Source organism: Dermacentor albipictus, chromosome 3 (genome assembly GCF_038994185.2).
Source record: "Dermacentor albipictus isolate Rhodes 1998 colony chromosome 3, USDA_Dalb.pri_finalv2, whole genome shotgun sequence".
Taxonomy (NCBI): domain Eukaryota; kingdom Metazoa; phylum Arthropoda; class Arachnida; order Ixodida; family Ixodidae; genus Dermacentor; species Dermacentor albipictus.
Window position 1 is genome coordinate 1,450,201 of NC_091823.1, and position 24,160 is coordinate 1,474,360.

The window sequence follows — 24,160 nt, forward strand, 5'->3', positions numbered from 1 at the left end:
ATGGCCCCTTTAAGTTCATAGGCGTAAGCTTACATTGGTCAACTTGGCTGCTTCATCTCGTGATGTTGCTGTAGGATGTGCTCTTGGTCGTGCATGAAAGTCATGAACCTGCCCAGCTCTTTTGGGTGGCCTGCTACTAGCCCTACCCTGGTGAGTTTCATAGTCCTTCCCGCTCTAACGAACCATGTTGCTCACATGTAGTGGCAGCTACGATTATTCTTGGGAAAATGTAGCAAACCAGAAATCCACCCTAAGCGGATATATTATAACATGCTGTGTAACTGTTTACTAGCATGGCCAAATGGCTGACGGGTGTCTGACTTGTAACCTACATCCCTCTGCAAGCTGAACATAGTTTTAATCGAAAAGTAATGACTACCTGACATGATTGCAGACATTGTGTGCTTGAGTGCTTGCCTGCACTTGTTCAGAGGCAGTTGTTGAGAATGCCTCCCTGACTTGTGTTTCTCTGTGCGCAGCTGGTGGCAACCCTGGTGTGTCCTCCCACAAGGTGAGCAGTCAAGTCATATACTAGTTGAGAGGGCAGGCCATGAAGGTTTTTCAGGGGGGCGAAGGGTTAGCTGGTGTGATGAGGAAATAGGCTGATGGTTGGCACTGGACCCTTCTGCCAGATTGACCAAAAAGTGGCACTTGAGAAGCATGTGACAACCATGGTGCTCTGTTAATGACTGCTTAATTATTGTTTACTTGGAGATAGCAGTGGACATAGAAAAGCCTGATGTAGATGTAGGCAGCTCTTTGTCTTTAAGGGCCCCTAACAACCTCCGACATTATTTACATATTTCAAACAAATGTGCAGCATTTCATAGAAAATGTTGCGACTATCTCCTCTGGAAAATGCGGCAGCACTATATGCCATGGGGACGCTACAAAATGTTATAGGAGTGTGTGAATATTCGATAATTTCAAATATGCAATATTATGTTTAAATATTTGTATTCGATTCGAAGACTAGGTATTCAAAAATTTATGAATATTCAATTGGATACGTATATTCAAAACAAATCAAATATATAGTTGGCTCTGCGGGAGCAGACATGGTTCTTAGTGTTTATGTCTATCTAATCTAAGGAAGTGTGTAATTTTGTGCGGAATTTTGACATAATTTTATAGTGCTGGCAAAATTTCCCCTGGAAAGCACGCTTAGCCACTAACCATCTAAGCTGTGCAGGAAAGCCAGCCTCTCAGTAGCAAGGACCCGGGTTTGCGAACAGCGATGGTGCGCTCTTTTGCAGGTTCCACCCCCAATCCTGAGCTTATTGCTTGACAGCAAATGCGATGAGTAACGGAGGGCCAAATGCCTCTGAGTTTTCGGGAAATTCATGCGATATAGTAAGGCACAGGTTGGCAAGAACGGATGACTAATAAAAATGATCCAATTTTCTAAAGCTAACAGAACCAAATACACAATCTTTTAGTATAACAGCCTACTAGTTAAATTTTTTGCCAATGACAATGTAATTGCAATGTTCCAACATCATATAAGGATAAACCAGCTTGCCAATAAATGCATGTGCATATCATTATTTGATATTCTATGCGAAGTATTCATGTTCGATTTCTATTAAAAAATGTTGATATACGCACACCCCTAAATTTTAAACAACATTCCCGTGCTCGTCCCCCTGCCTTTCGAGTGCCTCCTTTGCGCATTGTGATGTCGACAGGGTGCCGAAGGTGATGTCATCCAGGGTAAAAGCTGTCGATTGGTTGATTGGGGAGGAACAACATGATGAGCTTATTGTGTATTTCAATAATGGAGGGTGGGGGGGCTCACCTACTGTGCGCCACTTTCCGTTCAGTCAGCTTCGCCTGGAGAGCGAATAAATGGTGATAATGGAGGTGCCTTCTGGCATGCTGACGTAACCTGCAGCACTGTCTAGAGTTGGTGAGCGTATGTGGCAAAGTAGTGAAGAAGAGTAACAGAGTTCATTATATGCCTGTAAGTTTGCAATTACTGTGCCATTTCAAAAAAAATTCTTGCAGCTACAGGATCATAGTAAACTGGCACACATCAGCCACTATGTAACTTCATTTTTTGACCTCAGAGTGGTTTAGGGGCCCTCTAACCCCATAACTGGGAAATTGTTTGCTCAAGGGCAACTACGTCTTGGAGAGTTTTTTTTTTTTTCTCAAAGTTTAGTTTTAAACAAGGAAAAGGCTCTTTTACAAGACCTTGATACGCAACAAATGATTGCAGTTACTCGACACAGTGTTACGCTCCTTACCACTTCAGGAGCTTGTTTTCATGTGAAAGAGCTTGAAACACGATGCAGCACCCAGGCCAGCATCACAGTCCATCCAAGGACTTCCTTGAAAAACGAATGTGGCTCCACTGTTCTTTGGCATTCATGGGTGCTGTGACTGACTCTTCTCTGTTTTGCTACTTTTGCTGTCAAAGTCCCCATCGAGCTCCAGCACGTATTCAGTGTTAGAGTCGTCACTCTGCTCCAGCAACACCGCCATTTTGCAGCGTGTCAAAACCTTTCGCCTCTTTATAAAACCTGTGCTTGGGAGTCTAGCACACTTTGCGCCAATATCTGTCATTCCCGCACCCAGAGAGTTGCACGTCTAGATGTGCTCCCCGCTTTGCTGTCTGATGTGGTGGTGGTGGCTGGCCCCTTTAGTCTACAGAAACAAAGTGGCGCCACCTCAGAAAACGAGCCTCTCGACATTACTCTCAGTTTTTTTCAAAGACATGGCAGAACATATCCTGCTTGATGAACAAGTGCGTTCTTTTTAATCTTGCTTTTTTGTGTAGAGGGAGACTAGTGCCTCTGTAGACGTGCTCCCCACTTTGCAGTCAAGTAAATATAAATGGCGCCATTTAGAAAACAAAAGTGTCACCGCCATTCATTACTTTGTCTGAGAAAAGGTGCCACATATTCTGCTTGACTAAAGATACGTTTCATTTGAATTGCTCTTTTCAACTTGGCTAGACTGTCATTTGTCTGTAGACAAGCTCCCCATGGTGTGGTCAGTTTGGAGACTTGTCTACAAACTCTCTTCCCAGTTAAGAGTGAACAACAGCTGCCGCCATAGCTGAACGTGTGAAGGCTGGTTTCTGTAGTCATGTGAGGAGAGGCACCTTATTTATGTATGTTGACATAATGCCCCAGTCATTTTAGCCAATCATTTGCAGGTTTTGGTTTTATGCAGTAACATTTTGAATGGTTAAAAATATGGTAAAAAATATGGTCAATGTTATTTCTTCTGCGTACCCTTGCACCTCTTTGCCGTAGCTTCCAGAACAGAAGCAGCAAATAGGCGTGCACACACCTCAGGTCGAGGACCCTTGACGGGGCCAGCCAGCAAAAGTTTGGCTGACTGGCAGAATCGAAATTCAGTATGCACTGTTTTGTTGTCCAAAAGCTTCTCTCCGTGCCCCCGCTTCCCCTGTTCGTTCCCTAAAGGCAAATGCATTTGCTGCAATTTCTAAATGCAAATGAAAGCTCAGCCCTTTCTGGAACAAAATAACATACTATAAACAATGTGGCAAAATTGGCTCCAGGGGAAGGCTTGTCCCGATTAGGTGATGGTAAGCGGCTTAATAGGGCCACTTATGATATGAAACGCAGCTTGAAATTTTACCAACAGATTCCTCAATAAATTGTGCTTACTATAAAAAATGTTTGTAACCACTTGCTCAGAATAATTTGCTAATTGAATTCTGTCATTTTATGTGCCAAAAGCACGATTTGATTACGAGACGCCGTAGTGGAGACTCCGGATTAATTTTTACCGTATAGGGGTATTACTCAAGTTCGCGCGTGTGCACCTGATCCTTCTCTGGATCGCACAGCGCCGGCGGAGCGGCAGTTGCTCGCTAGCACTTTCACAGCAGTCCTAACAGTCAGAGCTGTGACCCCTAACCCGCGGTTCGCAGTGAGTTGCGACCACGGCGGGTTCAGGCCAGGGGGACAGGGCGAGTTTCGACTTCAGGCGTTTATTCACCTTAACATACAAGTACCAACAAGCAGCAACAGCAACCACAAAAACAAATACAAAACCACAGCAGCAGAGCGTTTCACATGTCTGAGGCGAAAGAAACTGCACAATGTTGGAACCACAAAAGAGGCTGATAAGAGTTCAGCTCACCCAGAGTGGATCCGCGTTCAGGCCCTGGGGCGGTCAGTCGCTCATGAAGGCCGAGCGCAGCAGGGAGACGGCGTGTGGCGGTCTCAGCGGCTAAATTGAAATGCGGCCAGTCCCACGCTCCTCAGCCGAAAGACAAAGATCCATCAGGGGAATAGCACTTCTCCCCGAGTGGCGGAGAGGGAGTCTCCCCAGTTCCAAGAAAGGGAAAGGAGGGAATTGGGTGCCTTGGCTACGGCGTCGTGGCCAGGCACGAAGAGCAGTGGGAGCGGTGAACTTGCCCTCTCCACGCTACCCTCTGTGAGCGAGCACGTGATTATAGTGTAATAACCGCGTGGCCACTCCGGAGATATAGACAAGAACGGCACCGAGAGCGGCGCTGCTGCGCCAGCGTTGAGAGCGCCGCACGCGGAGCAAAATTCTATTAGCGGTGGTACCCCTCTCCCATCTCTCGTTCGCGCCACCTTGATTGCCTCCTGCACTGCGCGTGCTTGGGCACGTTTCGTGCCGCGCGCGGTGTGCGCCTACGTGTGTGCGCGTGGACATTTCCTTCGAAGGGCGGTGTACAGTCTGTTTCACATTTAGGGGAAAACTCGAAGCGCATTGCATCGCGATGCGGCGAGCGCTTGAGTCAGGCGGCGGCAGCAGCTCGCGCAGATGCTCGAGGGGCGGGATCTTGAACGGCGTCGTCTGCTACGGCGGCGCGCGCTGGCCGCATTGTCGGGAAACGTTCTACTGTCAGGTGCAGGGCGCCGATCACATCGTTACTGCGTGAAATGAGCCGGTATTCTTTGCTAAGCGTTGCGCGACGCCCACTGATATGCCTCGAATGTAAGTTCATCGCTGCAGGGCAGTCATAGACGACGTACTGATTCCATGCATTCTTGACGGCCCGTTTCTGGAAGGCGACTATATATTCTAACGAGATAGGACGCCGATCCACACTGCTCGTGCTGTGCAAGAACTGCTAGAAGAGCGCGCAATCACTCTCTTGGAGCGGCCGCCTCAATCCCCGAGCGCCAACATCATTTAAAATGTCTGGGGCTCGTTGAAAGTATCGCTGGCGCAACATCCCCTCTATCAGTCGCCCGAGGATAGGCTTCGATCCACCATCGTCAGCGACTGAGACGTGCTGCGAATGAACACATCCCTGATCAAGTCATTCCACAGTTCACTGCCTTCCAGGATGAGCACTGTCATCGCTGCCGCTGGGGACATGACGAGATACTAACTGAAGTTCCGAGCGTGACGTGTCCCATTCCCCACCGGCAGGCAGGGTCTGTCTGGTGTAGCGAATGATTGTCGAGAAAAATCACTTCCAGCTCATTGTCTGAACCTAAAACGTTCATTTAATCGTGTCCGTTTGTTTCACCGTGTTCGACACCCATTGTTGAGTGCTTTGTTTTCCTTTCGAGTCAAACAAAGACTGAGCACGTTGCGCGCACATCTTGGTGCGTTTTGTCACTGCTCATTACGGTAGCACACACAGTGAAGAAATATACGTGCACACGCTCAGTACTCCGGCCTTTCGAAAGAACAAATGAACAATGTTGTCAAAAGAAGTTCGTGGAACTCCATTATCGCCAATGAAGGATCAGAGTTTGGCGACGCACAACGTTTAGTAAAGAATATCAGCTCAGTTCCCGCAGTACCGATGAAATCGCTGCACTGCCCCTGACAGTACCACGCTTCCCGAAAATGCGGCCAGCGCGCGCCGCCGTAGCAGACGCAGATCACGACACCGCCCCTCAAGCGTGTGCGCCTGCTCGAGCTGCTGCCGCCGCACGACTCCATTGCTTGCCAGATCGCGATGCAATACGTTCCGAGTTTCCCCCTTAGTGTGAAACAAACTGCACACGCTATATTTGCCTTTAAGAAGATAGGTACGCTTGACGATTTTTTTATGGCTGCAATGCGGCGAAAGGGCAGCGTCTGCTTAACCATGTAAGGGACGCTGAGCAGGTAATTGGAAACGACATCGTATGTGCCGCCGGAAAAATCGTCAGCACATACGATGCGGCACATACATACGGCACCTACGAGCTAAAGTCATTTTTGCAGTTTCTCACATTATGTTTGCTACAAATCCGTGTTGTCTCTGATGGCGACAACGGACTTCTATCGACACTGTGCGGAAATAAACAAGATATATCGCTGCATAGCACAAGTACGACATGCGCACACAACTTTAACTAGTATGTCCCCTACAATATGGAATAGAGGCAGCAATGTAGACAGCTTGGCCATTTTTTAACAGTACTCAAGAGACGGAAGTTGAAAGTATTATTAATCATTCCTGCTTCAGCAATGCCGGCGCGACCAAGACATGGGTGTGTATCGTCCAGTAACTCGATCGATCGGTGCAGTGGTGAAGCGGGAATGAACTCCGGTCATGTTCAATGCATCATGCACATATTCAATTTCTCGGCACGCGTGAACTTCGGCGACTGCTAGCGCATACAACAGACGTGGTTTCCATTCTTGGGCAGCGCACACACAAACGAAACACGAGAAAGAAGACAGGACAAGCGCTCGTTGAACTTAAAGTTTTTTATGAATAAAAGGATTATGTACCGAGTAATTATTAGTTTCACGTGGGTTACATGTAGAAACCGTCATACACTCAGGAGTGATCAATGAACGAGCTCGCTTCGTTTGCCAGATGTTTACTTCGCTCGGCGCACCGCAGTAATCCATGTCTGTCGTCTGCTTCTTTCGTACCATTTTCTTGTGAATCGGCAGAATTTCACTGGTGGCATCAACCTTTTCATGTTTACATTGCTGTCGTGACAGTTAACAACACAATAATAATTTCCGGTCATCCGAAGAGGCGCCGTCGCAAACATGAGACGTTTCGCGCGCAGCGCGAACTGAACGCGGGCGCGACCGCGAAGGGAAGCGGCGACGGAAACCACCGTTGGAGATGAAATCGTGCCGCCAGGGGAGAAACGAGCGCTGGCGTCTAGGATGAAACTTGGCGTGCGGTCGTCTATCGGGATGTGCGTGCGATCCCACAGCCGCCAGGGGCTCTTTAATGTGCCGTCAATGCATTGGACACGGACATTCGGACGTTTTTGAATTTCTCCCCCATCGAAATGAGGCTGCGGCAGCCGGGATTTGATCCTGTGATCTCCTGCTAAAGTATTAGTTACAACTGGGTCGTTTTCAATTTCTGTGCTCGGTTTCTTGGCCCTTTAGGCTCAACAAGGGAGGATGCATATTAGCTTGACATGGCCTACGAGATTGTATGGCGGCTGCAGATATCAAAGCCTCTATTCTGAAACGATCCTTTAGGCGATACTGTCGCCTTGGCCACACCTCCACCAACAGTGCGCGCCGATTGGCTTGTTTTAGCGAAACCGGAAAATGAATAGGGCCTTCTAGTTGTTCCGGTCTTCGTCAATTTGACGTCGGGGTGTTTTTGGGTGCGCCCAACATATACTGAGTAAACGAACACGTCTTTTTGGGGTCGGTTGGCGGTGTAGTTTAGTAGAGACAAGAGAATTGATCGTTTATAGTAATTTTTGATGGTGGTTTGTTTGTAGTTTTGTGCAGCGATATTTGTTGACTATTTGTTGGCTATCGCATGTTGCCTTGTGTAAGTGACAATTTTTGGTGGTAGTGGTTGGTGCTGAGCGGTTGATGGTGAAGTGCAGTACAGACAAGTCAGACGATGCTGTTCTGGCGGTGCACGATGGCTGACACAGATGCAGAAACAATGAATAAAGGAAAAATGAGACATCCACCCGTTCGTAGCAGTTGCTACAAAGGAAACTCATATGGGTTCCTCGAAAGAAAAGCCTCATAGTTGAAGAGAAATTCGTCCTGGTCCGGGACTCGAACCCGGGACCACCACCTTTCCGGGGCAGCCGCTCTACCATGTGAGCTAACCAGGCGGCTAGCAGATGGCAGGGCGAAGTTGAATTTGTCCACAACACGAAGCAAAGGCAAGAGTTTGATGTAATAGTTCTGCGGAAACCCGCAATGTGGAGAGAAGTAATGAATAAAGGGAAAATGAGACATCCACCCGTTCGTAGCAGTTGCTACAAAGGAAACCCATACGGGTTCCTCAAAAGAAAAGCCTCATAGTTGAAGAGAAATTCGTCCTGGTCCGGGACTCGAACCCGGGACTACCGCCTTTCCGGGGCAGCCGCTCTACCATCTGAGCTAACCAGGCGGCTAGCAGATGGCAGGGCGAAGTCGAATTTGTCCACAACACGAAGCAAAGGCAAGAGTTTGATGTAATACTGTATTTACTCGCATAATAGGCGCACTTTTTTTTCAGAAAATCCGGCTCGAAGTTCGGGGTGCGCCTATTACGCGGGGTAAAATTTACGAAATTTTTTCAACTCGCATTCCCGCGCTTTAAATTTTAACATATGTCAGGAATATGGCTACTTTCACATAATTCACCAATAAATCCAGCATAAAAGGGAAAATAAAAGCTACCTACTTACCTTTTAATGAACAGGCGAGAGACGTTGACTGAACACACACGTAAAATTTATTAAGACCATTCAGAGTCCGAGTCGGAGAGAACATCCTCATCACCGTCGGGTGGAGACTCGTCTACCTTGTCTGAGCTCCACAGCATGTCGTCTTCGCTTGCATCCAGTGCATTGGAGATCTCAGTCTTCTTGAAACTTTTCCTGACGACGTCATCTGAGATCTCTCACCAAGCTTCCACGATCCATTCGCACAGCATTTCCATAGGAGGCCTAATTTTGCCACCGGGGGTTAGTTGATGCTGTCCTCCAGCCATCCAATTGGTGTAAAGCCTTCGAACGTTGTCCTTAAAAGGCTTATTTAGGGAAACGTCCAAAGGTTGCAGCACGGAAGTGAGGCCTCTCGGAATCACGGCAATATCCATACGCACCTCTGACAACTTCTCTCGTACACGTTCTACGAGGTGCCCGCGAAAACTGTCTAAAACGAGCATGGCCGGATACAACAGGCCGCCCGGCCGCAGGCCCCAGACGGTCTTGACCCAGTCTACCATCAATTCCGCGGACATCCAACCTTTCTCTTGGACCCTCACGTGTATGTCTCGAGGGAAATTTCCCTTTGGGAGCGTCTTTCTCTTAAAAATAACATAAGGTGGTAGTTTGCGCCCATCCGCAGTCACTGCCAACATGACAGTACACTTTTGGTTTTCAGCGCCAGATGTTCGAATAAGCACACTCCGTGCACCTTTTTCCTCTACTGTTGTATTTCTCGGCATGTCGAAACAGAGAGGAGTCTGATCTGCATTACCTATTTGTGACAAAATGAAGTTTTTCTGCTGCTGGAGCCGTATGACGAAACGGTGGAACTCGAGTACCTTGTCCTCGTATGCTGAGGGCAAGCGCTGGCACAACGTTGTGCGCCTCCTCAGGGTAAGTCCGTGGCGTCGCATGAAGCGCGTTGTCCATCCGGAGCTTGCTTTGAAGTCTTTCGCTTCGATGCCCTGCGCTCGGGCAATTCTGCGCGCCTCCGTCTGCACTATGTCGAGAGACACTGCACAACCGTCCTGTCGAACGCCCCTTATGTGTTCAACTAGTTGATCTTCTACTTGCGGATACTTTCCCGACTTTGCACCGCGGAAGGCCCGTCGGGACTTCTTTGTTGCCTGAAGTTTTTCTTGCTGACCTCGCCAGTAGCGAATGCTTGTCTCTCCGACACTGAAATGCCTGCTTGCAGCACGGTTCCCATGCTCGAGTGCATACTGCACAGCTTTCAGTTTGAATGCAGCCGTGTAGCTGCCGTACTTGCCCATTGCGGAACACGCGACCACACGAACTGCACGCCGTTTGCAAAATGGCGAGATGTGGCGATTTGTCTTTTCTTTGCCTGTGTCAGCATGTGTAGAGCATTGATGGCAATGGCACTGTCGCTTGTGTCGAGTCGCCCGGCCTCCGAGAGTCGCCCAGCATTCCGAGCTGCCTAAGCGAAGGTAGCGAAAAGCTTATATCCGCGCGGCGGTTTGGAGAGGAGGGGGGTGTTATCGATAGTAGATGGAAGAATTATTTTTCGCTCGTTGATGCGTTTTTCTTCCTTTTTTTTGCTTCTACGGACGCGTTAGGTCGTCGTGCTCACTGGCTTCGCGGCGGTTCGGGGAGGGGGGTGTCGGTAGTTAATGGAAGAGCTAGTTTTCGCAATGTTCTATGTGCTGTGGGCCCTCAGCAGCTGCGACGGCAGCAACACTAATGAGTCTAGTAGTCCAGCAAATGTGTTGATAAGCTTGGGTTGTGAAATGTGTTTGCGTTTTTTTTTTTTTTTCACCTGAGATGGAGGGCCAGGAGTGCGTAAATGCGTAAATAGTGTAAATGCGTTACTGATCACAGTGCCAAGTTCGGGGTGTGCCTATTATGTGCGGAAATAAAAAAATCAAATTTTCCGCAACCAAACTGGGGGTGCGCCTATTATGCGAGTAAATACGGTAGTTCTGCGGAAACCCACAAGGTGGAGAGAAGTAATGAATAAAGGGAAAATGAGACATCCACCCGTTCGTAGCAGTTGCTACAAAGGAAACCCATACGGGTTCCTCGAAAGAAAAGCCTCATAGTTGAAGAGATATTCGTCCTGGTCTGGGACTCGAACCCGGGACCACCACCTTTCCGGGGCAGCCGCTCTACCATCTGAGCTAACCAGGCGGTTAGCAGATGGCAGGGCGAAGTCGAATTTCTCCACAACACGAAGCAAAGGCAGGAGTTTGATGTAATAGTTCTGCGGAAACCCGCAAGGTGGAGAGAAGTAATGAATAAAGGGAAAATGAGACATCCACCCGTTCGTAGCAGTTGCTACAGGACGAATTTCTCTTCAACTATGAGGCTTTTCTTTCGAGGAACCCATATGGGTTTCCTTTGTAGCAACTGCTACGAACGGGTGGATGTCTCATTTTCCCTTTATTCGTTACTTCTCTCCACATTGCGGGTTTCCGCAGAACTATTACATCAAACTCTTGCCTTTGCTTCGTGTTGTGGACAAATTCAACTTCGCCCTGCCATCTGCTAGCCGCCTGGTTAGCTCACATGGTAGAGCAGGTTACTCACTATTTTATCTACTGTTTGGCCGTGATCCCTTTTCGCCCCTGGAGACTGTACTTCTACAAGTCACACAGTTGCACACCGCTTATGCATGCGATGCAATTTCTATGGCAGCACTGGCCCGTCACATTTCCTCAACGATTCCCAGGCATCCCAGAAGTCCCATTATGCTATGCGCCATAGGGACGTGCAGTATTTACCTGGCTCCCTCATGCTCCTGGGGTCACCATCTTGTCGTGTGGGCCTATCGGAAAAACTTCTGTCGCGATATTCAGGTCCCTACCGAATCCTGCGACAGCTTTTGGATGTGACGTATGAGATAGCTCCCGAAGAGCCAGGCCCGTTTAAAGCCCTACGTGTGCGCCTTTGCTGGGCCATAATCGCTTGCCCCGGGCCGGCGCTCCAACCCTGGCGACGTAGTGTTGCGATGCAGAACGGGACGTGCAAGAAAGAGACGATCACGAAGAATTGTTGTTGCTGGGGCGCTTCCGCCTCCATGTTCTAGTGTCAGCTGGTGCCTTCAGCATTTGCCTTGCATAAACAACATTGGTGCTTGTCTTCTCCTCACAGCAATATTATTTATGGCTAGACTTCAGAATTGTCATGTGATGCTACCTCCTTTTTTTTTCTTTCTTCACGCTAAGACAAGCTGCGAATGTCGCGCTTCCCCGGATCTCGAAGTGAGTGCCTTGGAGTGCTCCCTGCCAGAGGAGAGCAATCCAAATACACTTGGAGTACCCAATTTCGACCACCCGAACATGCTATTAGAAATAGTTTACAACAAATTACATTCTCTACACCAAGCCATTGATTAAAAAGAAAGAAGTGAGACGCATGTATCCTGACGCTAAACGCACTTTCAAAAAGTGGGTCCCACTGACTTTCTCAATGCAAAATTATTTCTGACTGCTTTGTAAAACAAAACCTTTTACAATTTTTGTGTGGTATAAGTAAATGAGGCACTTAGGAGCGTGTTGCAACTAATTTCACTTCAATACAACAGGCTATTTTTAAAGAGTGTGACGCATGTCCCACAGACGGTAAATGGCTTTTTTCTTTTTTTTCGAAAAATGGGGCACATCAGTGCACATGTAGGCTATGAATGAAAAACTATACAGGATGTCTACCGACCGGGAAAACCGGGAATTCTCAGGGATTTTGAGTAGTCTGGAAAAAGTCAGGGAATACTCAGGGAATTTGGGCCTCTATCAGGGAAAATTAGCGGCAATTTTATTGAAAGGGTCGAAAGTCGCGGTAATGCTGGCTCGAGTAACAGACAGGAATCGTAATGAATCGTCTTTGACGCCCTGTCGTCGGCTGGAGGGGTTGCCAGTTTACAGTCAACGACCGACTTTCCGGATTCCCGATTGGACGGCTTCGCGACACCGCGACGTATCCCATTGGGTCAACTTATCAGAACGTGTGACATTTCCGACGCAAGAACTCTTCGCCATCCAATTTTCCGGACGTTTTGCCATGACCGCAGGTCCGAAACGGCAATAATCAAAGGCACCACCGCTGCCGCTTTGATTACTTCGCAACCTCGAACCGGTACTCTCGCACACAGATCCGCTGGCAGCCGTTGCCGCCACTGCGGCAACGCTTGACCTAGCTGCTTCGACGTTCGCTATGAAGCTTCTTGCCGTTGGATGCCGAGCTTTTTATTGAAAGTATTAGCTGCTGTCAGCAATGGCACGGACTCCGCCTTTGTGGTGCTCGCGATTGGCTTAGAAACTTGGAAAACACAGTGCGTTGCATAATGCCTGTTCCTGAAAGTCAGCTTTGCCTCTGTAGAGAAATGTTACTTGGTGAAGCATACGCAAAAGTATTGCAGTGAAGCATAACAAGCATGGGAAGGGGCTATTGCCACGGAACACAGTATGTATTAATTATACACGCGTGCACCCGGTATTTCCCATCACAGTACGAGCACCGATATGCCTAATATGTGTACCGACAGGCCTTCAGGGCATTTTCGAACGTGCCTGTGGCGGTTTGAGCCCCTAAAGGCACTAAATGACACGCATTTTTTTTCCAACTGGCCGATTTTTCGGACGTTTTCGCGGCCCCTAGGGAGTTCGATAAATCGGCCGTAGACTGTGCAACTGACCAAGATGCTTCACATGGTCTTTGGGACGAACGAGTGGCGGAAGGAAAAGAACATAAATGACCTAAGCATTGAGGAATAAACGGGAAAGGAAGCTTGCTGCCGCCGTTTTGAAGGAGCTTGAGCTCAAAAAATAATGTTTTGGCTAATGCCGAGATGCAAGTGTCCCTCATCCAAACCAAAATAAACTCTTTAAAGCAGTGAAACACAACACTCAGGAGTCGTGCGCGGGCTGAGAGTATGTCAGGACAGTTGAGGTTGACTTACGAGCTGTTGAGAGAGAATCTCAATTGTGACAGAGTCCGGACCTCATACAACTGAGCTTGCTATCAGTTGATAGAAATAGCTCATATTCGAAAATATTTGCTTCTGTATCCATCTCCTTTTTATTCGTATTTGAGAATGTCCGACTCCATTTGCAATTTTTTTCGAAGACACTTTATTTGCTGTGCATTTTACTAATCTCTGCCTTCCATTCTCTTTTTGAATAACACAAACACTACTCCTTAGTATTCAAATAGGATTAAGGCGCTTCTTCATTTTTTTCTTGTGCTTGCTAGAGAGTGACAGCATCAGGCGATATGGTTTCAGCCCGTCTTGACATAAAACATAGTTCTGCACCACTCAGGGAAATTTGCAATGGCACTCAGGGAAAACCTGGAAAACTCAGGGAATTTTGAAATGTCAACTTGGTAGACACCCTGACTATATTGTTACGGGGTTAAAAACAGTCAGACGTATATTTACAATAATCGTAGCGGCTGACAAGATGGTAGACATCTCGCGAAGTCCAGAGCGTCGTATTTTTCCGACCAAGCTGACATCTTCTTCGTCAGCGTGTCACATGACTCCCGGCGGCGGAAGCACTGGCTCGGTGCCAGTTAGGAGGCGGGCGAGTGATACAACTTAAGATGCGCGACATGGACCACGTCGGAGCGGTGCTGAGCCACGGTTGGCTCAAGAGGGGCGATTTCGTACGTGACGTCAGTTACTTTACGCACGACACGGTAAGGGCCAGGGTAGCGCGAAAGTAACTTCTCCGAGAGGCCAACGCGTCGCGACAGCGACCAAAGGAGAACCAGGGTGCCCGGTGTGTAATGGACGTCACGATGGTGGGCGTCATATAAGCGCCGCTTATTGTCCTGGGACTTCACAAGTTGACGTTGGGCAATATGGCGTACTTCTTGAGCTTTGAGCATGGCTTCACGGGCATACTCGGATGTGGAAATCAAGCTAGCAGGCAGAATGGTGTCAAAATGTAGGGTAGGATCGCGGCCAAACAAGAGGAAGAATGGAGAGCAGCCAGCGGTATTATGGCGAGATGAATTCTAGGCGAAAGTAACGAACGGCAGTGCAACATCCCAATCGCGATGGTCAGCGAAGACATATATAGACAGCATGTCAGTAAGGGTGCGGTTAAGGCGCTCGGTTAGACCGTTCGTTTGTGGATGGTAGGCAGTAGCAAGTTCGTGTTTAGTTGCGCACGAATTCAGAATGCCGTTGACAACTTTAGAAAGAAAGTAGCGGCCGCGGTCAGTGAGGAGCTGTCGAGGGGCGCTGTGGTGAAGGATGACGTTCTCTAGGAGAAAGTCGGCGACATCGGTTGCACGGCTTGTCGGAAGAGCCTGTGTGATTGCATATCGAGTGGTGCAGTCTGTTCCTACAGCAATCTACTTTGTTCCCGAATCAGACGTAGGAAAAGGGCCTACAAGATCAACACCTACTCGTAAGAATAGTTCTGATGGTACGTCAAGTGGTTGAAAGCGACCAGCAGAGATTGTGGTCGGCTTTTTGCATTGTTGACAAAGGTCGCACGCAGCGACGTAACGGCAGACGTCACGGTATAAACCAGGCCAATAGAAGCGCCGATAAACGCGGTCATAGGTCCGGGACATGCCAAGGTGACCGGCAGTTGGGACATCATGAAGCTGGGCGAGAACAGTCTGATGCAGATGCTCAGGCACAACAAAGAGTCGGGCAGGGCCGTCCGGGCGCATGTTAGAGAGATACAATATACCATGTTGGAGTTCAAGCATGCGAAGGGAAGGATCAGGCGTCGTTGAAGTGAGCCGCTGAACTTCCCTCATAAAACGGATGGACAAAGTGGCCTAGTCGAGGCCATGCACAAAATGCTTGTGTGCGCTTCTCTCCCACGTGTCGGCATCAGCACCTTTCTGCTTGTATGTGTTGCTCTTGCTCATGCATTCACAAGGGCAAATTTCATAGGCTAGCTATTTCCTCAAGACACAAAAATGGGTGCTCATTGTAAGCTGAAAATGTAAATGTGAATGCAATAAAGAATAATTTAGACCCACTGCAGTTGCTTAGTGGCTATGGCGTTGCGCTGCAAAGCATGAGGTTTAGGTGGATGTTAAAAGTACCTCAGGTCGACATTGCTAGACTAGCTTCAGTTGTAAAACTCTCCGCCCGCGCGCTTACAGCCGCTGTCGCCACTTCTGTGACAGCCACCAGATGGCAGCGCCGTTCCATCGAGCTCCACTGCAGACGCCTCGCAGCAGCCTTGAGCTCGTGCGGACGGGCAGTTTGCCCGTGTTTCACACTTGCTGGCGTTCTCCCTTGTCTGAATTAGTAACACCATGAGAAAGCGGTATCCACCTACAGCAATAAAATTTATTGGGCCAGTTGGTCCATACTGAAAGAAGGGTAAACTGCACGAAAGGAAGAAACGCATACAGCGAAGCGCAGAAGCTGCGATTCTAAATGTCGTTTCTTCCTGTTGTCATAACGTTTCGCACAGTTTATGCTTGGGAGCCTGAAGGTCTGGCCAAACTGCATGATTGTAGGATGATCTTCATCCTCACCGACGCTTCTCACCACACCAAAGAAGCGTTACAGAAAGATGAGGTCAGTCTTTGAACACACAAGCCACAAAAAAAAAAAGAGAGAGGGAGAGAAATTATCGGCTCTTCCACCCTGTGAAGATGGTTAACCAGCGAAGCTGAAATGCGCGGCCCCTGTGTTTATCACTGGGTCAACCCCGAGGGTTCATTAAAGTATTTCGCAATTATAAGGTTACACACACACAATCGGCTGCAATGGAGAGAATGACGTCACTGACAGTATGCCCGCAGTCCGCCATTGTCGCTTGCGTTCGATGTCTCGAGTTTGCATGGCGGTGTGGTGAGCAGCCTTCGCTGCCATTTGCCGCTTGTGATCCTTCGAAATTAAATTTCTTCAAAATATATCTGTCCATTACGTAAGACAATAAGTGGCTCATACTCCCTGAAGCAATGGCTCATACCCCGTAAACGCGGCCTCCCCATTACGACGACAGAAGAGAAGTCAAATTCTACGCTGGAATGATGAACGGCAACGCAGCCAGCTGTGGAAGACGACGACAACGATGAACGTGGGAGCAATGGCACGAGCGCGTGCCATGGATTTCGCAGAGAGTTCCCGGTTGGCGCGGGGAATCGCTCTTTCCACACTGAGCGGAGCATCGCATTGCTGGGAGCACAGAAAAAGTTTCGCGCCGAACTGTTGACATCGTTCCGATAGCCGCCTATGCAGCCAGGTACGCAGCACGTCGGGATTGTCTGCTGATATTCTTAACAGACTCAGCCAAGGCTACAGTTTCGCGGATGACGTGCTTGCTAAAATTCGCCGTCAACAACAAACGACAATACACCAACGTTGCACCGCATGCTTAGTCCGGCGCGACTGCAGCGCCACGAAGGCGCGGGCTGGTGGCGGTTCCACGCAATGGCGCTGAGTTTGAAAACTGAAGCTGGTTTAGTAACGTTGCCTCAGGTGGCCCAGATTTCCAGAGTCCCTCACTACAGCTTGCCTCATAAGCAGATCGTGGTTTTGGCACGTAAAACCCCATAATCTACCGTATTTACTCGCACAATGCTCGCAGTCGTGTAATGCTCGCACCCCCCACATTGGCTATAAAGAAATTGGTAAATTTTTTTCCCCCGCATAATCATCGCACCCCCAAAATTACTGCTGCGAGCCGTCTGCTTGTTGTAGCGATCGCCATGGTTGGGCGCGCGTGCTACTAGGCGGCGGTACTGTGCTATCATCCGCTGCCACCACCGCTACCGCTCATCCACTCACCACCCCTACGCCATTTTGCGAAGGTGTCTCCAGTTCTCCGGTGTCTCGTAGGCCTCGCAAGAACGAAAACATTTTGTTAGCTCTCTCACACTTGGGGCCGCTTAGTACGTACTTCGAAAACTATTCTCTCTTGAAGTGTTGAAAATCTTTGAATAGAAGGTGGCACCAAACAAATCAGCCGAACGTGCCCATTTGCCGCTGAGAGGAGTTTTTGTGTACTTCACAAAGTGGGATGTATGGTCTCACTGTTCTAAAGAGGTTTAATACAGCTCACATTTACCCAAATGTTTAGAAGCACAGTTGCTGTGAATGGGGACCTAGTGGTGTCACTTGTGGCATTTTGTGCATTGGCTATTTCTCAATTGAGGGAATTATAGAGATGGTGCAAAGTACGTACTGGTCAGCACGAATTCACTGGATGAAAATAATGACTGAAGAGAGAATCAAAAGAGGAGTACAGCACAAAGGAAGCAAAATTTTTCTGCAGGTGGACGAGGAAGAAGACTGGCCTAGCCTTGGACCAACGTCAGCTACTCAGGTGGGTGCATGGCATTGTTGGAAACTGGTGTCACTGCAGTGTCTGGTACTTGTGCATGCAGAACGAGGTCAGCCACCACAGTGATGATGAGGACTCGGCCAAGGAGAACCGGGACGGCACAACCAGCACCACGCCTGACTCATCAGCTCGCAATACACCCCGCTCGGGTCCCCGTAAAGGTGGTGTCCCTTTCATACAGTTATGTAACAGTCGTGTATACTCACTGTTCTCATGCAGGCAGCAAGCAGAAGTGGGTTCCCCTGGACATTGAGCCAGCGAAGCCCCGCAAACCAGGTGAGGAGGAAGCTTTACTGCATCTCTGCATATAGTTGCTCTTGGTATTTGTTGTAGTGATGGACTGGCCTACAAGTTCTCATCTCAGCTCTTCCAAGTCTGAAACACGTGCAAGAATTTGAGAGCCTTTAACCCTTTGAGGGTCAATGACGTAAATATACGGCGCCACGAACAAGTCCCAAAATGGTTGATGCCGTATATTTACGGCGCCATCTGTACGTTCAAAAAGCGTGCCAATTTCCTAACTTTTTCTTTTCTGTCATGTGCTACCACTATGGGAATACAGGGAATTTTTTTCGCGCACCTCCTTCTCTTCGTTTTCGTCGCATGGTTTATTTTAGAGCTTGTTTGCTCCTGCGCCTCTATATACTACCGCTGGCGCATTGGTGCACGCGTGGGCGGGCAGCAGTTCGGGTTTTGTTCTACGGGTGGTGTCGGCTTCTTGCGCTTGCAAAACTGATGGCTAACTCGTTACTAATCGCTCCAAGGGCGACTGCCTCTTTCTCTCCCGTTTAGTGCTCACAGGGGTGCGCATAGAAAGGATGCCGCCGTGCATGCGTTTCCATTGCCTTTTTTTTTGACACTCGTGAAAACTAATTGCCTCTAGTTGGCGGTAAGATTAATATTAGTGGAAGTTTGACACACATTGTGCTTTTTTGACGGGCACGGAACTACGCAGATTTCTTGAGTGCGTGCACCTACGCAGTTCGATTACGCTATGGATGTACATATTAGTGTGAAAGCAGGAACATTTGAGTTTTGCAAAATATTCTCGTGTGTGCATTTTTAAGGCCTTGAACTATGTGTAGAAAAATGCATCAAATTTATAATCCTTATAAGTTTATTTCCTTTTTTATTGTTATTCATGAACGAAGGGTACAAATATACCAACGCAAAATGATTTAACGCGAGAGCGTTAAGGAGCTCGTGTCGCAGAAAAGCCGGCGTCGTGTCGGTGTCCGCGGCGTTGGCCGTGAGCGATAAATCCCGGCAGGCACTTCATGAATAAAAAACAACTTGCAAGATGGGCTGGGTGGGAATCGAACCAGGGTCTCTGGAGTGTGAGACGAAGACGCTACCACTGAGCCACGAGTTCGATGCTTTAAAGCAGTGCAAAAGCGCCTCTAGTGGATGCGGTGTTGCCTTAGAAACGAGCCGTAGAAAGTTATACTGTGGTGTATATCGGTAATTATGAACATGTAACTTACAGAAGTCACAGTTACACGAGTAGCGAAGTGCGTTTCAACTACATTTCTTCAGCGCTTTCCGCACACGCAGAGCCATCTTGCCGCAAACACAGAAGACCCCCTCCTCTCAATGTACGGCGCTGCCCCGACAGGTGGCGCGCCACGAGCGCATTGGGGTTGTGCGGGGACAGGTGCGAGGCGCGTCGCGTCCCGGACTCGCTCTCTCCTGCCGACGTTTCTCCTTGCTCCCTCACGGGTTGCAGAATCAAGCGTCCTTCCATTCTTTAGATCGCTATCTGTCTATCTCTCTGCCCGTGCCGATCACGACGTTTGGCTGGCGTGCATCGTTTCCCCGGGGCTCCGAGACACCGAGTTCTTTGGTTCGTTACGCTTGCTCAGGCGCATGTTTCGTTGCCGTGCGGAACGCTCCGTTGCTCGACGCTCACCGCGTCCGATGCAGGGCGCCTCGTAAGTGGTTGCTGCGCCGTAGCCCATTGTCTTACACCCCTTGGCAGGTTGACGGGAATGCTGTCGCGTTCCACTCTTGAAGGCGAAGCTTAAGCGTCCTCCAATTTTTTTTTCTCACTTTACGGTCACCCTAGAAAAAATTGCGGTAAATGTTTTTCGTAATTAGTCTGTAAGAAGAAGTGGAATCTGCAATAAAAAGAAATCGACCCTGGGCGGTCGCATATGGCGAAAAAAAAAAAAGATTTTCAAAGGGTTAAAACATCACGCTGACGACAAGGGTTTGGACAGGGTGCCAATAGAACCTTTTCAGATAAACGTTAGACAAATGCTCTGCCAGTGAGTGTCATTCCACAGCATATTGCAGGTACAGTCGCCGACCGTTTATTCGGACCTCACAGGGGACTGCGGAAATTTCCGAATAAACAGGTGTCTGAAAAAGCAGATTAAGAAAAAAAAGCAACGATGAAATCCTTTATTTCCACGCATTTATTCGGGCTCGGCAGTAGGCTTGAAGAAATTGTGAGTGTGCCATTGCACGCTGTTCCGTTTACGCGCAATCCGATAAGCCTGAATCACGGAGAGGGTCGTACGGTCACTATAGGCGGCTGAAAGCACAGTCACTGCTTGTGCACGCTCCGATGCGACAGCAGCGTAGCACATGGTGCGTCATCTTCCGACTCAGAGTCATCGTCCCGTGGTGCAGCAGAAACCTGACGAATGATCTCGCTGTCATCGAGTTCTGTGCATGTCAGTACAGCAGTGTCAGCACCTGTGAAACTGTCAAATGAGACGGTGTCTGGAATCGCAATGCAACCACTGCGCAGGTCTCGGCAGAACATTTTCCGTGTCAGTAGGGAGCACATCGGAAGGCGACAAATCTTGGGCCTCCCAGCACCTGCTTGCCGGCATTCCCCAGCGCAGTCTGCGCGGGCACTGTCGGCGCCATTAGACACTTGACGCGATGTTTCCGTACGCCGCATTGGATCACCGAAACCTCGACACAGCACACAAACACCACCGTGCTGACACCAGTCGCACAAACGAAAAACGTGGCCTGCTCGCAGCGTCGTGCGTGAAAGAAAGAAATCAGCTGCTGGATTGTCTTGACATGGCCTACTACGCTGAAACCGGAACTGCTGTACGGCCACTGTATCGAACCAGGCAGAAACGATGATGACGTGCGGGGATTTCCAGTAGCGCCACTTCATGGGGCAGCAAGGAGGGTCCGTTCAAAACAAAAATGGCGTTCAGCAAGTCGAACTAAGCGCTGGTCAGAGTCAGTGCATGATGCCTTCGATCGAGTTGGCTCAAGGAGTGTCCGAAAAATCGGACGAGAGGTTGCGAGGTGTCCGAACTTTCGGCAGTTGTTATACATTATAGTCTATGGGGAGAATGGTGGTGCCGCGAAGCTGACCGAATAATCGGGCATGTCCGAATTTTTGGAGTCCGGAAAATCGGTCGGCGACTGTAGATGCTCTAGGCATGTTCTGTAGTTTTGAGCAACGTTACTAGATTACTTTCAGTTGTCAAACTCCGCCGCGGCACCTGGCCCCTTTCTCCTAATCCTAATGTCATCTACAACATTAGGCTATCTGTAATCAACTAAAAAAAGCTAGATTATCCTATGAATCTTTCAAAACAATTTTCCAGTCTCTTACGGAGGCTAGGAAAGGGAAATTTATGCTGTCGATCTAGCATTGCAGCTGCCACCTATGCTTGTTGTTTACATTTCTTGCACCGCTCCTCCTCTTCTAGTTTCACTAGTCAAACGCAAAGCATTCGCAAATATCTTTTCTTTTGTATATTTGTGAATTTATTCGTTTACCGCCAATACAAGCGCTTTGTGCCTGCCGAAATGGCAGCACGAGCGCTGAACACATCGCAGAAGCAGACGACAGCGAGCAGGTCATAACTAGCGCCACTCTGCTCGTACGTCCTTTCCCTAGCGGTAGAAGGGGCAAACTAGACCAGGCGTGCTGGAGGAGGGAGATCTGTGCAGGTCTGGAGTTCAGTAGGCCGTGCTCTATCTAACCAGGCAGAAACGATGGCGATGAGTGGGGATTTCCAGTAGTGCCACTTCGATGGGGCAGCAAGGAAGCTCCGTTCAAAACAAAAATGGCGTTCAGCAAGTCGAACCATGCACCGGTCAGAGGGGGCGCATGGTGCTCTCGACCGAGTGGGCTCAAGGGGTGACCGAAAAATCAGACGAGAGGTTGCAAGGTGTCCGAACTTCCGGCAGTTGTTATACATTATGGTCTATGGAGAGAAAGGCGGTGCCGCGAAGCTGACCGAATAATCGGGCATGTCCGAATTTTTGGAGTCCGGAAAATCGGTCGGCGACTGTACACCATATTAATTGTCCCAGCAATGATGGGGAGAGGGGAACACAACACAAACCTGCCAGAAGGAAAGCTGCTGCCCCCCCCCCCCCACCCTCCCCAAAATGCCTGACTGCTTCATGACTGGCTTGATGGGTTGGCATGATGCATGACCCTTGGCGTCGCCACTTGGCACTCTTGTGTGTGGTAGGTTTGGTTGGTTTGCTGAACAAGCATGCACCCCTTTTTTATCTCCTTTTTGTGGGACCATTCACAGAATTCCTGGGATGCTACACCCTTATGATGAACACTGACAATTCACCTGCACCTTAAAAAGCACTTAGTCTCCAAAGACAGCTTCACAGTGGCATCACAGGCAAGTTGCTTGAGTAGAACAGATGCACCCCTTTCTGTAGGTGTGCCTTACTTGACAGAACTACTGTGTTCACGCTGGCTCAGGGGAAGACTGTCTATGTCATCATTTCAATGGCGCTGACATCCGCCCTCTGTATAATGAGTGTGTTACAACTGTTAGTGGACAGGTACGCTTATGGCATACTGCCAGGCGGCCAAGCGCATTATAATGCTCACACAAGAGTGGGAACACTACGCATAGTTTATTCAGTGATACTAGCCTTTTTAAAGCCGTTATCAAGCAGCTATGCTACGTGTGCTGACGTCATGGCAAATGCGGTTTTCCTGATTATCACTTTCACTTTGTAGCACTCTTCCCTCCTTAAGGGGGGACGTGGGTCCTAAAACTTTTTTGCATATTTTTGGGGGAATCTTTAATAAGCTCCACTGTCTGGGGTAATTTTTGGATTTGGATTTCGATTCCAAAACTATGTGGGTGTAAAGGTCACTTACACTTTTGATGCGAAAGGTGCATTGAAATTTCCATAGTCGGGCTTTAGATTTGAAATTCCAGATCTTTGTGGGTTTAATATAAACATTTGACGCCAAAGGTGCATTGACTTTTTTAAAGTACTACATCAAACCATGCGAGACAAGTCGAATTAACACACTATCAGACATGTTGACAAAGCATGCAGCGAGGTCCGATGAAACACCCTCATAACCGCCAGCCACTGTTCCTCCACGAGGCTGCAAATAATTTGTACTTAAAGCATTTCCTGTTGCCAAAGTAAAATGGCAACCACAAAAATAAAATTATTAGTGCATAATTTTATGTTTTCTTTATTATAGTAGATGGGTGAAAGCCTAATTTTTTATTGAACTGAAATAAAATGGTTGCTCCACCGCAACTATTTATTGTCAATTTTCACTTAAGTTGGCAGAGTAGTTTCATGAGTAAAACAGGCTAAGCAGTTAAATGAACTGTACCGCAGACTTTTGAAGAGTGAAATGCTCAGACTCCATACACTTTGTCCATGTCTGTTGTACACTTCATTGCTTCTGCCCTGTTGCACACCTCGTTGCTTCTGCTGATGAAAAGTCTCTTCAAGAACAGTGGATGCTCTGGAGCTATCAAGTACGACACCAATTTGAAAAGCCCGCATGACGATGATTTTGTTTGCTTCTATAATTGGTAGGCGGAGTAACACAACCCTACGTGGTCCGTGTGCCTTGGTTGCTAACTGCTGTTTTTCTTAGGTTGTATTCTACTATAGAAATCATTATTTTACACTTTTGCTTCTTTCCTTGTTCGTGGCAGTGTTCTTCCTGTGCTTCTTTCCTTAGAGAGGCCATTTGATGTGGTTCCTTGTTTTCCAAGTAAAGGAGGGGTATACCTTGCATGCCTACCTTTGAGACACACCTTATTTCATTTCTATTTTGCGGGTTTACATGTCTTTGTGGCGAATGGTGGACATTATTAATATTTCTACTAGGAAAGGTACCCCTCCTCATTTGTGTAGAAAAGTTACCTTTTGCTATACCCCCCCCCCCCCCCCTCAAAAAAAAAAAAAAAATCCTGGGTACATGCCTGATGTGGACATTTGTCCCGAGGTGGGTTCTGCCAGATTTTTTTGTCACGAAACTTTTACTGCGAAAGTTAGGGAATTCCT

At 48.4% G+C, this 24,160-nt stretch overlaps 1 protein-coding gene across 2 annotated transcripts in view; it reads left to right on the plus strand.

Annotated features, from left to right (window-relative positions):
- The window catches only part of larp (La related protein), a 96,147-nt gene that overhangs the window by 10,802 nt on the left and 61,185 nt on the right, over positions 1–24,160 (plus strand). For both annotated transcript variants that reach the window (XR_010570108.2, XM_065453944.2), the window contains exons 2-5: positions 480–511; positions 17,816–17,866; positions 17,928–18,045; positions 18,104–18,160. Coding sequence is in view for 1 of the 2 variants with exons in the window: in XM_065453944.2 (XP_065310016.1) it covers positions 480–511; positions 17,816–17,866; positions 17,928–18,045; positions 18,104–18,160 (258 nt within the window). In the remaining variant the exon portion in view is untranslated. The remainder of the gene's footprint in view (positions 1–479; positions 512–17,815; positions 17,867–17,927; positions 18,046–18,103; positions 18,161–24,160) is intronic.